The sequence below is a fragment of the Amblyomma americanum genome, chromosome 11 (genome assembly GCF_052857255.1).
Source record: "Amblyomma americanum isolate KBUSLIRL-KWMA chromosome 11, ASM5285725v1, whole genome shotgun sequence".
NCBI classification, from domain to species: Eukaryota; Metazoa; Arthropoda; class Arachnida; order Ixodida; family Ixodidae; genus Amblyomma; species Amblyomma americanum.
The window spans coordinates 46,488,887-46,506,134 of NC_135507.1; the positions used below are offsets into that span (position 1 = coordinate 46,488,887).

Consider the following 17,248-nt stretch of genomic DNA (forward strand, 5'->3'; position numbering starts at 1 on the left):
ACACAACCTCGGGTTGCGCCTTTCAACTGGTGCTTACAGAACATCACCCATAAATATCCTTCACGTAGAAGCAAATGAACCGACCCTCACCAACAGGAGAACAATGCTTACCTGTGCATACGTACTGAAAATAAGGTGGCTACCGAAACATCTTTGTTACACCATAGTTACAAAACGCCCATCCAGAACACTGTTCGCCAACAAACCTCAAGCTGTAAAACCATTGCTCCTCCGCTTTGAAGAAATATGCCAAGAAATAAACATACTAGATGCACTTCCTGATGTTGCCCAGAGACGCGATAGGTTGCCACCTTGGTACTTGTTTCCTAGTGTATGCGATTTCGCACTGACACACATTCAAAAAAGACATACCCCACTGGAATATATACACCAAGAGTTTCTTGAAGTAAGTGAAAAATACAAGAATTGGGCAGATTTCTACACAGATGGATCTAAGACAGCACTCTATGCAGGGAGCGCGATAGTGCAAGGAAAATGGAAAAAAGTAGTCAGGCTGCCTCAGTGCGCTTCAATCTTTATAGCAGAATGCTACGCCATTGCTCTAGTTGTAGAACAAATATTGAAGAAAAACATACAGAACAGTGTTATCTGCAGTGACTCCCTCAGCGTAATTACAGCAATAAACCCTAGAAATGCAACCGAACCCTTAATAGGAAACATAATACATAATGTAATACAAGCTGATTCACAAGGACATACAATAAAGTTTTGCTTGGTTCCCAGTCACGTGGGCATCAGCGGAAATGAGAGGGCTGATGCGAGCGCCGCACTTGCCCTTAACGCAAAAATAAAACCAGTAAACATACCGCATAAGGACTGCATCAAGTCAGTTCAGAATAAATTGAGAGAAAAATGGCAGGCCTCTTGGGACAACGAGGTTAACAACAAGCTGCACTTTGTAAAACCTGTCCTGGGTGAATGGACGACCTGTAGGCACCAGGAACGATTTATTGAAGTAATTTTATGTCGTCTCCGCATTGGACATACACACATTACACATAATTTCTTACTAACTAAACAAGACAAACCTCGTTGTGAAAGATGTGGAAACGAACTAACAATAAACTATATTTTGTTCTCTTGTGCAAAACTCGAAAAACTAAGAAATAAGCACTTTACGAAGTTTTATAATGAATACATTCCTTTACACCCAGCGCTGCTTTTAGGCGAAAATGCCATTTAAAAGCTTTTTAAAAGAAGCAGGTGTTCTTCAGAAACTGTAAATTTTGATCCACAGCTTTGCTTTATAATATGATGCATTTCAGCCATTTTCTCATTCCATGAGAAGAGGGCTGAGGTGGTTATTTGAATGGTTGGGAGCCTCAGGATCCTTGCCCAGCCAAAAATGGCCACTGATGTTATCTGACCTTCTTGAAAGCGTTTATTTTTAGCCATTTATAAAATTTCTTCTTTCTCTCATTTCTACCAGAACAAAATAGCAATTTAAGTCCTCTACACAACCATGTTTCCTCCCACCTACAGAAAAGTGTTCATATACCTTGAGCGTGGCGCATGATAGCCTTAGTTGCTTATGTGCCATTAAACCCAACACTACACAACACAACACAGCCGAGTTTCGCAGTGCTCTCATTTCCCGAAGATGATGCTTCGAATTTATAGATTAGATCTGCGACTCTCGCACTTTTTTCTCATGATGCGTACGGAAGTTTGATTCGAAGATGGTGATATTCAGGTAACTGAATTCGTGAGCAGCAATGTTTGCACGTTTCGATAAAAGGAGTTCTATTACTTAAACATATTCAGAAGCGGGCCTCTGTCTGGCCGATATATCGAAGCCGACATGTCGAACACACCTGTGGACACAGGATCTGAACACCGCAATCGAAGGAGAAACCGAACTGCTAGCGCACCTAATTTGCACTTGGCCTAACTACGCAAATCCACCTTCATTTCTTTCTAAAAGTCGCCATTCTGTGTCACAATCTCCTCTCCTGACTGAATTTTCTTAAGCTTCATACCGAGTCTGCAACCCGAAATGAACACCATGTACCCAATCTCCACCTTGCACATCTATCCCATATATATTTACTTTGCATTATCGGTGAACTATCTTAATGTTAAAATGGCTAGTGCGTTCAGTTTTCTGCATACCGCTTCAGCATAACCTTTGTTGCAATCACGATGTTAAAATAAGCACATCACAATAGCGATCAGCATGTGATTCTTTTGGGGTGCTGCAAACGCAGAATTTTTGGAAACTGCTTGCCGTATATTGTTCTCGTCTGTTCTGTTTATCTGGTGCCGAAAAACCGAGAGATCAATTCCACTGAGCACGTTTTTTTCTGTTTAATGCTGAAGGTCCGGCTGTTTCTAAACAATAAAGTACTTTTTCGCAAACAGCAATTGTTTTTCTCTTGCGATACGCACAGATTTTTATGTGTTTTTATGACAGAGCTATGCCGACACTCCATTCAGCCAAGAACGTTAATGCCGAAGACGTTTTGAAACCAGTGAGGCTGAGTTGCTAGGCTCTCAATTCCAGCTTGGAACATTCGATGCCTATTAAGATCTTCTTGCGATAAGAACCGCTTATATATCATCATTATCATCATTTATTGGCCCTTAAAGACCCCTGGAAGGGGCATTACATAAGGGGGGGGGGGGTAGCGGGACATCGAAAACAACAAAGTAGGTCACTGTCAAACATTGACACAATCAGTGATCAGCAGGATATATGCAACACCTTTAAATAAGCATTAACAAGATAAAAAACAGCAACAGTAAAGAAAAAACAGAGGCAAACAGAAGCAGGCTAGAAATTCTCCACATCATGTTTTCAAATCGGATGTCAGCAACTGCCGAAACTTATATGGATCGCGTTCTATTACAATATGGTCTGGTAATGAATTCCATTCTTCAATGGCAAGAGGTCATCAACTGTACATTCCTCCGGCGAGATGAATAAATATGTAACCCATTTGCCTGTTTCTATAGCCACTCCAAAAAGTGTTCCGGATTTGCATATATTTTAAACATGCCGCTCCTTGTTTCACTTGGCGAAAATTAAGAACATTGCTGTGTCATCGCTGAGCTGCATCTTGTCAGCGGTTCAGTGATAATAACCTTGGAAGCTGAACTCCTCAACACATAAATCTACTTTATAAGTATATAAGTTCTGGTTCGCTACAGTTACATCTTATTACACACACACACACACACACACACACACACACACACACACACACACACACACACACACACACACACACACACACACACACACACACACACACACACACACACACACACACACACACACACACACACACACACACACACACACACACACACACACACACACACACACACACACACACACACACACGCACACACGCACGCACGCACGCACGCACGCACGCAAGCAAGCAAGCAAGCAAGCAAGCATGCAACCTAGGAAGGACGGACGAAAGTGCTTTTTCTTACGCAATGCAAATAAGACGGTTTTACGATTTCGTGTTGTATAACACGGGAGGTGCTAGAATCCGGTACCGACAACAACATATCTGACAACGGACTCGCGATGGTATCTTATAAAACAATAAAAAAATCAACTTCGGCTTGAATATTCCATAACACCAAGGTCGGCTCTTCCGTCGATAACCTTGTTACTATTCTGAAGTGAGTATCCTTAAATCTCGCAACCAAAGCTTTTCATGCTCAATAATTCAGCTCGCTAGGTATATTTTTATACTTGAACCGTTGACTAGATGACGTAGCTCACTGATCACACCGCAAGTTCTTCATTTTCGCCAAATGAAACAAAGAACTGCATCTCCCAAAAGACATACACATCTGGAACGCATTTGATAAAGGTTAGGAAACAGACAAATATGTACATTTTTAGTGCTGTTGTAGCGAAAAAGTACAAATGTCATAAAATCAGTTGTTATAGCACTAAGCCCTTAATACGCAGCGAATGTTCCCAGTAGGATTTAAGAACAGCGGCTCAGCCTGGCACCCTAGAGCGTATGTTAGGAAACGCGTGATCTCGCTCGTTCTGTGCCGACCCGAAGGCCGGCACAGCTCTGACATTTAAAGAATATCAATACCTGTGCGTATCGCAAAAGAACAACAATTGCTTTTCGCGAAGACGTATCGCGATGTTCAGAAACTGTCTTGTCTTGAGCAATAAACAGAGAAAAACGTGAATCTCTGCGTATCGCAAGAGAACAACAATTGCTTTTTGCGAAGACGTATCACGATGTTCCGAAACTGTTTTATCTTGAGCAATAAACAGAGAAAAACGTGAATCTGTTCGTATCGCAAAACAACAATTGCTTTTTGCGAAAACGTATCGCGATGTTCAGAAACTGTCCTATCTTGAGCAATAAACAGAGAAAAACATGAATCTCTGCGTATCGCAAGAGAACAAGAATTGCTTTTGCGAAAACGTATGGCGATGTTCAGAAACTGCCTTACCTTGAGCAATAAAGAAAAACGGGCTCGGTGCACTTGTTCTCGCGGTTTTTGACACCAGATAAACAGAACAGAGGACAGCAATATACGGCAAGCAGATTTTCAAAAATTCTGCCTTTGCACCACTTCAAACGAACCACATGCTGATTGCTATTCTGGTATGCTTTTTTAACAGTGTGATTAGAAGACAGATAATGCTGAAGTGGTAGGCCGAAAGCTGAACGCGCTAGTCATTTTTAAATTAAGATATTTGACCAAAAATGCAAAGTAAATATATACGGAGAAGCTACGCAACGTGTAGATTGGGAACGTTGTGTGCGATTCGGGTTGCACATTCGGTATGAAGCTAAAGATATTCCAGTCAGGAAAGCAGATAGCCACGCGTTATGCAGGCATTAGAAAGAAATGACGGTCGATTTGCGTAGTTTAGCCAAATATAATTTAGATGCGAAGTCAATTCGTCTTTCCCTTGAGTTCCAGCATTCATATCTAAATTTCATGGATGGCAGTTGTTCGGACAGTTGTTCGTGATTAATTGTGGTTTTATTTCTCTACCACTACCGACAGCAATTTATTTGCTTACCAAATTCAATGCACAACTGTCCCTGGATGGGTGCCCTTTGTTGTCGGAGTATATATAGCGGAACGAATGTATACATATGCAGCGGTTCCGTAACAGGGCCGTTTTCCTACCCGTTATAGGCTATTTGCTTTTACCAACATTAATGGCCGCCATCCTCGATACGAGAAACTGAATCTGTGCCGCCATTTAGTCTCCTGACGTCATACTTACATAGTTCCACCTCTATGCGCCATATTAGAACGTGAAGTCATCACTGACACGCGGCAGGTGGTTGTTTCTACAATGGAATTGCAGGTGACGCTACAAGTCTTAATGCGAGATGTGCTGTTGTCTAGTTGCTGGCAAAGATGGCGTTGTGATCTCAGGGTGGTGGCAGCCACCTACCCCTCAAATCTAGAAACGTGACGAGTAGTTCCTGCCCCAGATGGCGCTATGATCTCAGAGTGGTAGCAGACGCCACGAAATCTCGAAACGTGATGAGTAAGAGATGACGCTCTTTAAAATATTCCGAGTTGCTCCCTACAATAGCCAGCAACATGCAATTGGTGGCGTCGACTTAGAGTGCATCGGCGTATTTTAAAAGCTTGGCTTAAGTTAGCTGAGACACCCTGTATACCCCGCACCTCGAAAAAGCTGTTACGTCCACTGGTTTATTCAGACCACGACGGGTGACTGAAACCAGCTGAGTACCCTTGCCGAGCACGAGACGCAACCACCTCGTCCTCCTCCTCTCCGCGTAGTCAGTGATGCCGACCAAGATGCCGATCAAATACAGAACAGGCATCGCCTCTTCATGGGCGTCACTATAGATATAGTGTCCCAGCTACATGTAACCAAGATTTTTAAAAAGACGAAGTCTCGAGCCGAGTGAATCCAACTGAGGGCTTACTCAGAGAAATGAGGCCTAGTCTGTAGTATTTTTTATTTCTTCAATATTAATCAGTTAAGTCTAATTAGGTAACTCTTTAATTACTGACTTTAGGAACAATGTGTAAGTGCAAAAATTGTAGATCTCGAAAAACTGCCAGCAGTGCTGTTTCCATCAAGATGCGATTTACGTAGCGTTACTTATTGGCCTTAAACGAAAGCTCTCACCTGACCAGCTGCTGGGTCGCATCTCTGCCCCTATGTGCACGCAAAGGTTCAAGGACGATTAAAAACTAGTTTACGTTAACAGTATATCTGTGTAAACGTTTCATCAACTGTTTTTCAAAATGATCTACAGTTTTTCAATCGAAACTTTGGTCTTGAAGGTAATAATAAAAAAAGTTAGCTAATTACGCTTAATTAATTAGATAACTTTGAGGAACAAACAAATACTACAGACTAGGTCACGTCGCTACAGTGAACATCTCTCAGTTGGTCTCACGCGGCTATTACATTCCGTGTTTTTAAAATCTTGTTTACATTTAGCTGGGTTAGCTGGGACACCTGATATATATATATATATATATATATATATATATATATATATATATATATATATATATATATATATATATATATATATATATATATATATATATATATATATATATTGAAGATGGAAGGATGATAATGATGTCATCAGGCTTAATATAACATACCCACGGTGGGGGATTGGCCAGAAGTTATTAGGCACAGCGAAGAAGTTTCGTTTTCTTCTTCCAAGAAAAAGCTGGGAGCACATTTCAATGTTGTTTTTTTTTTTGTAAAACTGCCCTATGTCCCCCACTCCTATGCCCCATGCCAGCATCGGCCGTCTGAACGATAACCTGCTGCTCCTCACTGTGTATGCGGCGATTGCATGCATGAGTGCACGCATCCGGCTTGTATCGCCAGCAAAGAAAATGGCTGTACGGTGATAGAACAGAAAGAAGTGGTGTATATTATTAGGCTTAAATTGCTACCTTTTCCTGCCTCGGCAACAATATTTTTATTTCTTTTTCATCTGCCGAAACTAATATATGCATCTAATGCCCCTCATGGATATGTGTCACTGTGTAAGGGCGCAACAAAAGCAAACCACAGAAACAAAACTACTGAAACTGGTCCCGCTATTTTTGTGAAGTAACAAAAGTCCAAGCTGGATCGAAACACGCGGCTTTAAAAAGCGTGAAGGAGAAGTAAAGATTATCCGCCGTTGAGGCTCAGTGGTTAAGGCCCTCGTTCATTGAGCCGAGTACCCGGGTTCGAACCCGACCGCGGCGGCCGCGTTTCAATGCAGGCGAAACGCAAAAAGCGCCCGTTTGCTGCGTGATGTCAGTCCATGTTCAAGATCCCCATGTGGTCGAAATTATTCCGGAGCCCTCCACTACGGGCACCTCTTTCTTCCTTTCTTCTTTCACTCCCTCATTTGTGCCCTCTTTTACGCGTGGTTTGGGTATCTGCCGAGATATGTGAGATAGTTACTGCGTCACTTCCGTCCTCAAAACCAAAGATAAAGATATCAAGAAGTTGTTATCCAGCTTGCTCATATGAAGATGCTCATTTATTTGGAGTTGGACCTGATGCAGACAACCATATGATGGACGGACGATGACACACCGACGTAGGGAGAGGTGGACTTATATAAACTCTACAAGCTGCACACAAATTAACAAACACAGATTAAAGCGGAGCTTCGCACTCAGCTACAATTCCTGACACGAGAAATAGCATTCGATCCAAATGCTCGTTCTTCACGACTTTCTGGAAGCCGGGGCCTGCCTGCGTCTCTCCATGAATCCTGACATAAAACCGCCCAAAAATGACCCTGCTACCGTCTGGAAGACGTTGAAGTAACGAGGGTTAGCTTTTTGATAAGTGACGTCAGCAAACAATCACCAATTTGGTTGCTATTTATTTTCTATGGCGGCCGCCATCCTGTATTTATCGGTGACGTCCTCAATTGGCGGCCATCTTGGATATATCAGTGACGTCAGCAATCAATCCCGAATTCGATATACTAATGACGCCCCCAATCAATCACCAATTGGGCTGCTACATCAAGGAACGTGATAAGTAAGAGCTAACGCTCTTAAAACCTGCAACGCGCTCTTATATCCTCTAGTCTAGTCTAGTCCATGGGGGTTTTACGTCCCTAAGCGACTAAGACTATGAGGGACGCCGTAGTGAAGGGCACCGGAAATTTCGACCACCTGGGGTTCTTTAACGTGCACTGACATCGCAGAGCACACGGGCCTCTAGAACTTCGCCTCCATCGAAATTCAACCGCCGCGGCCGGAATCGAACCCGCGCCTTTCGGGTCAGCAGTTGAGCGCCATAACTACTGAGCCACCGCGGCGGCTCTTATGTCCCCTACTCCTGGAATTCGGCAAGCGGCCGGGGCGCCGAGAGAGGGAGGAGGCGCCGCGGCCCACGTTAACCTACGTCTCCATCTCCATCTCTTCTCGAGGGACCTGGAATTATTTTGAACGTGACTCGCGAACTCCTAATAAACAGCAATGCTGCTGCTGTGGCTTGGTGAAACTGGGTGATCGATATCTATCACTCGTCTCGAAGAAGAGAAATGCAGCTGTGGAAAATAGGAGACGGCCCCGAAGGGACGGAACGGGAAGACGCTCAACGTGGGGCAACGTGACCCCCGCCCTCGCGCCGGGTCTGACCAAGGTCACAAGTGGCTCTCTCTATCTCTCTTTCTCCCGACTGCCCGAGGCCAACCGCTCGAGATGCCTTCTTTTCTCCCCTTCCCACTGTTCCCTTTTGTATCCATGTGTTTTCTGTCAAACTTCGACCCGTGTAAATAAAGTCAGTGTGAAAGTGAAAGCCACCAAGAGAGCGTCGTTTTTGTGAGGCTCCCGCGCGCGCGGCCCCGCCGCCCGAACGAGTCTTACGCGCAGTTTGGCTTTAATTAGTGCGGCTCAGTCGTTACTTGCCGGGGTGTCACGGTCGCAGTTACTAACGTTCAGAAGAAATAACATTTTGGTGCCGAAACCCGGGAGACTTAGTTAACAGTGATCGAGAACGCCATGGAACGACTCCAGAAGAAGCAAGCCGCACTACGACAAGCGATCGACAGGATCATCACAGCAGCCACCACACTCCTACAGGAGCCTGCAGTCCAGAGCGGTGAGCTGGAAGAACAATTTGACCTCCTTATCGAGCAATCAGAAGAGCTTAAAGCAGTTAATAAGAGCATCGAGAAGAGGGTAGACCTGCAGGAACTCAACGCCGAATTGGCAGCCGTATCTGTCTTCAGTGAGAAAATCAGCGTCACGAAAACACGCATCAAAAGAGCCTTACGTAACCAAACCTCGAGCGAAGATAGATCGACAACTCCGTCAGTAACGGGGGCTCTTCCCGAGCCTAATTCGCAGTCTTCAGTGAACACCGGCATCCCCACGAGCCAGCTACCGTCAGCAACTACCAAACTTCCGAAGCTGGAAATCGCCAAGTTCAGCGGAGACTTGCGATCATGGCAGAGATTTTGGAATCAGTTCGAATCAACAATTCACAAGAATGAAGTTCTTTCAGCAATCGCTAAATTCCAGTACTTGACGAGTTACCTCACAGGAAAGGCGGCCGCGGCTATCGAAGGGCTATCCCTAAGCAATGAAAACTACGGAGTAGCGATCAAGACCCTGACGGAAAGATTCGGGAAAGAAGACGTCATAATCGAAGAACACATGTCACGGTTGCTCGGTGTTCGCCCGGTACACAACCTCCACGACACGGAAAGGCTTAGGACCCTTTATGATGAAATCCAGTCGGGAGTCCGAAGCCTCGAGGCACTGGGAGTGACATCGAGTACGTACGGCGTGCTGTTGCTGACTGTCTTAAGGAAAAGCATTCCTGATCAGCTGTGCCTTGAATACTGCCGGAAGAAAGCTACCGCTAAAGCCAGTCCCCAAGACGAACTCCAAGATTTCCTAGATTTCTTAAGAATGGAAGTGGAGAGCAGAGAACGAGCACAGTACAGCAGCCGCCAGTCGCAGAGCACTGTTCTCAAACTGAGGGATTCAAGCCTAAAGGGAAAGACGCCTTCCGCAGCAGTCTTCGCTGTAAAAGGCAGAAAGTCGCAGTGCTCATTTTGTGGTGCAGAAGATCACCTTCCGCAGGACTGTGTGGTCAGCGTTCCGCTAGAAATGAAGAAGGAAATCATGGCCAAAGAGAGAAGGTGCTTCAAATGCGCGAAAAGGAACCATCGGGCAACCGAATGCCGATCAGCCAAGTGGCTTAAGTGCGCGAAATGCTCCGCCCGGCACGCTACAGGCGTCTGCGAGTTAAACAGGCCGACACCATCTCATGCAAGAAACGTCCCTGCACCTCTTGAGACTACCGTGCAGTCATCTTTACAGATGGCACAGACGAACTCCACTCCGAGCGTGCTCCTGCAGACAGCACAAGCTTGGGCAGAAGCGAAACAGAATCGCGCCTTGGTTAGAATACTGCTCGACGGTGGCAGCCAACGAACTTTCGTAAAAGAAGAAGTTTCCCGGCGTCTTAAGCTTCGAGTGGTGGGCAAAGAACGTCTCGCCATTCACACCTTTGGGACCACGAAGCCAAGCATCAAAACGTGCAACAGAGTCGAGTTATGGCTACGAAGCCGGCATAACGACAACATAATTCGAGTCGAGGCCCTCGAGGTTCCTGAGATTTCCGGGGACTTTCTACAACCACCGGACGCCTCTGCTACCAGCCTGGCTGCATACCAAGGGCTCCAGCTCGCTGATCTGGCTCCTGGCGACCATCGACAGAACACCGGCGTCTGTATCTTGATTGGCGCTGACCGATACTGGGACGTCACCACCGGAAAAGTCAAGCGTGTCAGCGACAAGCTCGTTGCCGTGGAGACCATCTTTGGGTGGACATTACAAGGTATAGTTTCTAAAACAACGGCGACGACGTGTTTGACGACAACCACCGGAGTCATGCGCATCTTGGTGACCACCCAACAGGACAACGACGTCCTATCCAGACAGCTGAAATCATTTTGGGAGCTGGAACACCTTGGGATAGTCGACAGGGAAGCCACAAACAAGGAAGACGAAGTTCTTAAAAACTTCCAAGAAACCGTCACTTACAGAGATGGTCGTTATCAGGTGGCCCTGCCCTGGAAGCACAATGCGTCAGATTTAGCTGACAATAAAGGGGTAGCTGCGCAGAGGCTTCGGTCATTAACAGCCAAGCTGCTGAGAAGTTACATCATGCAAGCTTACGACCAAGCGCTGCGAGAATACCTGGTTTCCGGACACGCCGAGGAGGTCAACAGAAATGGTGAGTCCCCAAAGGGACCTATTTATTACCTCCCGCATCAAGGCGTTGTCAGACCGACAAGTGAGACAACCAGGCTGAGAGTTGTTTTCGACGCGTCCTCGAGCGCACAAGGTCAGCTCTCGCTCAATGATGTTCTGTTTGCGGGACCAAATTTGAATCCAAATCTCTCAGACATCCTAATCAGGTTCCGAACCCACAGCATCGCTATCATGGCAGACATAGAAAAGGCATTCCTCCAGGTGCAGCTCGACGAAAGTGACCGCGACGCCCTGCGTTTTCTGTGGTATGAACGAGCGCCCAAGCAGTCGGAACCTCTGCCATCTGTCAAAGCGTATCGTATGACGAGAGTGCCGTTCGGAGCAACATCGAGTCCCTTTTTGCTTGCGGCAACTCTCAAACACCATATAGGGTCCATGCAAGACATTTATCCCAGCACTGCGAATGTACTCAAAAATGACCTGTATGTGGACGATCTAGTGACGGGCGCTGACACCATAGAGGAGGCGGAGCGGATCTGTGAAGAATCGCAGTGCATTATGAAGAAGGCCGGCATGCATATGCGCAAGTGGCGATCGAATGCGGCAGAGCTTACAACGATGATATTCGAAAGTGATAACGCACGAGGCAGCTTGCCGGAGCTCACGACGACAAAGATCCTCGGTGTCGAATGGAGGCCTCACGCTGACGACTTCGTGTTTGAGATGAACACCCTAATAGATTTCTTGAGAACGCGGCAGGATACGAAGAGGTCTTTGCTACAAGCGTCAGCGCGTATTTTCGACCCTTTCGGTTTCCTCGCCCCGATCTCCACTACAGCGAAGATTTTGTTTCAAACCCTTTGGGAGCGCGGTACAGACTGGGATGAGAAGCTGCCAACAGACGTATTAGAGAAATGGAACAGTTGGTGCCAGCAGCTTACTAAGCTTCGCTGCATTTCAGTGCCTCGCAAAATCGCCTTGAAGGGAGAACATGCCGAGCCGGAGCTACATGTTTTCTGTGATGCCAGCCCCAAAGCTTACGGTGCCGTAGCTTACGTGAAGACAAAAAATGAAGACGGGAGCTTCACTGTATCCCTTTTGATGGCGAAGTCAAGGGTGGCTCCGTTAAAGCGCTTGTCATTGCCGCGGTTGGAGCTAATGGGGGCTCTAATTGGAGCTCGGTTGGCCAAAACGCTTATTCAGCAGATGAATGTGGCAGCTCTTTCAGTCCATTGCTGGAGTGACTCGACTGTTTCACTGAGCTGGATAGAAAGCTCTGCTCTGAGGTGGAAACCTTTCATTGCCAACCGAGTGCAAGAGATTCAATCTCTGACGGATCCTTTAGTCTGGAGGCATTGGCCTGGAAAGGAAAACCCCGCGGACTTGTTGACAAGGGGCATAATGCCATCCAGCTTGATTGACAGTAAAACCCGGGAGACTTGGCGATCATGGCAAAGAAAATGGAAGTACCGCGTTGCACTTGTGGATTTGTTTCGGAAACGGTGGAGGCGGGAGTATCTCTTAGAACTGAGGTCCGCTCATTTCACCCGGCCTACACAGCAGCGAAGCATACAGGAAGGCGCTATTGTGCTGCTCGGCGACGAACGGACGCCCCGCCAGATGTGGCCGATGGCGAGAGTCAAGGAGACCTTCCCAGGAAGGGACGGTAATGTGCGCGCTTGCAAGATTGTGCTCCCAAACAGAGGGGAGATGCGTCGGCCAGTGCAAGCCCTTTTCCCTCTCGAACTTCAAGGTTGGGACGTGTCACGCAGTGCACAATGAGCCGAAATAGCTCATTGCGGGGGAGGATGTGGAAAATAGGAGACGGCCCCGAAGGGACGGAACGGGAAGACGCTCAACGTGGGGCAACGCGACCGCCGCCCTCGCGCCGGGTCTGACCAAGGTCACAAGTGGCTCTCTCTATCTCTCTTTCTCCCGACTGCCCGAGGCCAACCGCTCGAGATGCCTTCTTTTCTCCCCTTCCCACTGTTCCCTTTTGTATCCATGTGTTTTCTGTCAAACTTCGACCCGTGTAAATAAAGTCAGTGTGAAAGTGAAGCCACCAAGAGAGCGTCGTTTTTGTGAGGCTCCCGCGCGCGCGGCCCCGCCGCCCGAACGAGTCTTACGCGCAGTTTGGCTTTAATTAGTGCGGCTCAGTCGTTACTTGCCGGGGTGTCACGGTCGCAGTTACTAACGTTCAGAAGAAATAACAGCAGCGTTGGATTCGCATGGGAGCAGCAAAACGCACTGCAGCTCGAACACGGAAGCCTTATAACTATATATTTATGCAAGCTTTTTAACGAATGCGTCCTACCAAATTTTAAAGGAATATATCTCTCTTCAGCTATGCATTGCGCTTATACATAATAGTGATTAAGTTTTCTAAAGCACAACTTAATAGCTGAGGCTCTTTACGTCCATAAATAATCTCAAATATTTCCACAGGAACGTCGCATATTATGCACGAACATTTACTCTACCGTTACCATAAAATACTTAAGTTCACGAGGAGACTTACACCACACTGGAAAACGAGTACTTGAGGGGTCACGTCAATAAAGAAATCACGTTCATGGTCCTGCTTGATACGTATTCTAAGAGTGCTGTCGATGAGCGCGATTGTATTGATTTTATGCCCTAAGCTCGTCGTGTCGTCTGTCTTTGATGTCAGCACTCACGCGTGCTTGCGCCTCTACACGAAATAGGACAGAAAATAAATAGATATAAGCAACAGAATTTACGTGACACCTGAAGTATGAACCTTCAATCAGAATTTAACAACGTGAGCAATGAAAATATTGATGCAAATTTAAGTGGCCCTCAAGGATATCCAGACTTGAGATGTGGCTGACACTAAACTATCGACCAATCTTCATTAGCAGTTCTGGTGCGGATATTTCTGCTCCCCTGAAAACTTTTGGAAGCGATTCATAAATAAGCGCAGGAAGCGAAGCTTGCTGATTTCAAATGTCTTCAATTTAAAAAAAATGTAACCTAGTTTTATTTACCATCCCAGTTCATCCCAGAATAAGACAAGATACTAGTACACGCAAAATTACGGAGACTGATAATGATTTTTTCCACAATTTACCCGAGGCTTTATTGATTCATACAATACATGCTTTAGTGAAGACGGCGTATGCTCGAATTCCTCAATCGTATCATGCGGGAAGCATGTAACGAATACCGGGAACATGAAGAAAGTTCCCGATATCAGCATGTTAAAATAATAATGCTCATGTTAGTTTTGTAATTTCATCTTCTAAATTTTGTATCCCATTGAATATTAGAAGTAAACTGTGAGGTAAATTTGTGAAATTCATGTTCGCAAGTTTCGATATTCTCCACACGGTCGCTGTTAGAATGGAATGAAGGATTTTATTGTTTCAATACTGTCACCACCAAGAATAGTATGCATTTTTTCATTGCTCTATTATGAAGCTCAGCCTAACAACTAAAAATCGCGGTAAAACTCTTAGTGACCCGCCGACTGCGGTCACGTTTGACTGAGTTTCTGCCTGGCTTAATGTCTAGCCTTTATTAAACAAAGACCTACTATTTTCCAGCTATTTCAGAGTGTGCGCCCCTGCGCACACTCTAAAAGGATAGTAGCCATGAAAGGATAGCAGCCATGAAAAGCTATGTCATGGTTCATCTTAACGATTTTAGGGTAACGATTGTTTGCAGAAGTACGTAGTTCGGCGTCTCCTTGCTGAAAAAAGAGCAAGCTGTAGTTTAACCTCCACATGCAGCATTTTTATGAATTACTGCTGGAGTATTTTCATATTTATTCCTTCCCCCGGCTTTGTGCAGTGATGATGTTCGAGCGGAAAAAAAGTGTACTAAGCCATCGACACTTGGTCCAATCTGCAGTTTCACTTGTCAAGTGAAGCCCTGCTGTTGTAAATCACAAGACACGAACTGAAAATGCATTCTTGTCCCAATCGTTGCTTAAACAAAGAAAAACCCATAAACTTGCCACTAAGGTCACATGATTAAGGAAACAAGCAAAACTTAGAAAAAGAACCAAATAAGTTTCAAAATAATGATGAATAACGTTTGATGCAATGGTTGTAGTCGTCATGACGAATGGGTGCGGATATTCTGGTTGCAGAAGAATTTTCTGAAGTTGATCGAAAAGCTGGGTTCCCGCATTTCCCGCAGCTGTTACGTATATTGGAAGAGGCCATTAGCTGCACACTTTTGATATAAAAACTTGCGATAAAGAAGTTATAAAATTTGGCACTCAAAGTCACGTGTTGAAGAAAAGCGTGTACATATGAGCAGTTGTTCTTAGAATATACAGCTTCAGTGACAGCTAAGCTAGGCGCTCATACTTTGGGAAAATGAACTTCTTCATGGTGACCCTAATTCTGCCACTCGGCGTCACGGCTCTTGGATACACCTACAGGCCTACTCTGGAGGATTTGCAATCGGTGAGAAATTTTATTCTAGCTTAGAACTCATACCGAAAAGTTGAAAGTGCTGTGCAATGTCAGTGCACGTTAAAATGCAGCACGTGGTCTAAACTTTTCGGGAGCTATCTACTAGGGCCCTTCTCTTTTTTTCTTTCGCTTCCACCTTCCTTCCTTTACGGCGCGGTTCGGGTGTCTACCGACGTATGAGCCAATTACTGTGCCATTTCTTGTCCTCAAAACCAATTTAAGACTCGCAGCCCTTGCAGATGCGGTCAAGATGATTCACCGTAACATAGCTGCATGAGCACTGTGCGTTTAACAGCAAGATGAATAAATGCCTAACTAAAAGCACCAGTTCTTACCTGAAACATTTTCGTTACATTTCATAGACATATAAGGCAGCCAGGAGGAAAATAAGAAAGTTATTTACCTTAAGGAGGTTGAAGACATCGGGAAGCATCATTATGAAGGACAGTGGCACCACAATAGGTGCTGGCATATAAACCGGAGAAGTAGATAACTTATTTGAACTTATTTTCTGCCAATCGATGGGATGGTTTTTGACTACAATTTTCACTAATAAACCGCTGAGATATGGCAACTTACTTTGCATCTGCGTACACACCGATGAGTGAAAAAAGGAGTCTCATACTGCTAGCTAATGAACATAAAGTATTTTCCTGCACGCCACTACACCCCTAGCTAAAGTGTGTTCAACTTGTGTTCATTACGGACACATATTGTTTATGTTTTATGGAGATTTTGCGTCCCAAAGCGACTCAGTCTTTGAGAGACGCCGTAGTGAAGGGCTCCGGAAATTTCGACCATCTGGGATTCTTTCGCGTGCACTGACATCGCACAGCACACGGGCCTCCATTTCACCTCCATCGAAATTCGATCACCGCGGCCGGGATCGAACCCGCGTCTTTCGTGCCAGCAGCCAAGCCCTATAACCACTCAGCCACCACGGCAGCTGACACATATTGTGAACATACAACAAAATGGCTGTGCAGCTGGGACAGAACACAATTAAGATATGAGGTGCAGTGATAGATTTGGCGTCATAATATGAAAGTGTGGTTGGACATGGGTTGCCTCATTTGTGCTGTGCTCTTGAGCAGTTTTTTTCAAAATATAGAGGAGTAAAATTTCGTTTTCCCGTACAAAATTTCTCGTTTACTCATATTAAATCTGCCCCATTTACACTATTGTATTCAGAATAGTGCTGTCTCCATCTCGAGATCCTACATATATTATCGACGAAGCTAAAGTAATAGTTTGATTATGTACAGCAAGAAGTTTGTACTTTCCGCGTAAGGTACGCATTCCAAAGCGGTGCGCATTCCGAAGATAAGATTATTTAATATTGTAAAAGCGTAGCCACAGTGTACACCAGTCTAACATCAGTCAAGTTTTTTGGTTATTTTGCGTGCTCTTGATTTGACTACTTCTCCCTGGTTGGTTTTTCTCTTATGTTTGTATTAATTAAAATAAGTAACATGTTTCGTTATAACACATCCAGTTTGAAATTGCAATGCTAGAAAAGCTGCGGCAATGCCAACCAATAATTATGTTTTTATGTGATGACGAACGGCAGACATAAGCAAAGCATA

At 45.2% G+C, this 17,248-nt stretch overlaps 1 protein-coding gene across 1 annotated transcript; it reads left to right on the plus strand.

Moving 5' to 3' along the window:
• The first annotated feature begins 8,991 nt into the window (after positions 1-8,991).
• Positions 8,992-12,999, plus strand: LOC144109587 (uncharacterized). Its single transcript, XM_077642407.1, has one exon. The coding sequence runs from the start codon at positions 8,992-8,994 to the stop codon at positions 12,997-12,999; it is 4,008 nt and encodes a 1,335-aa protein (XP_077498533.1).
• Positions 13,000-17,248: the final 4,249 nt, after the last annotated feature.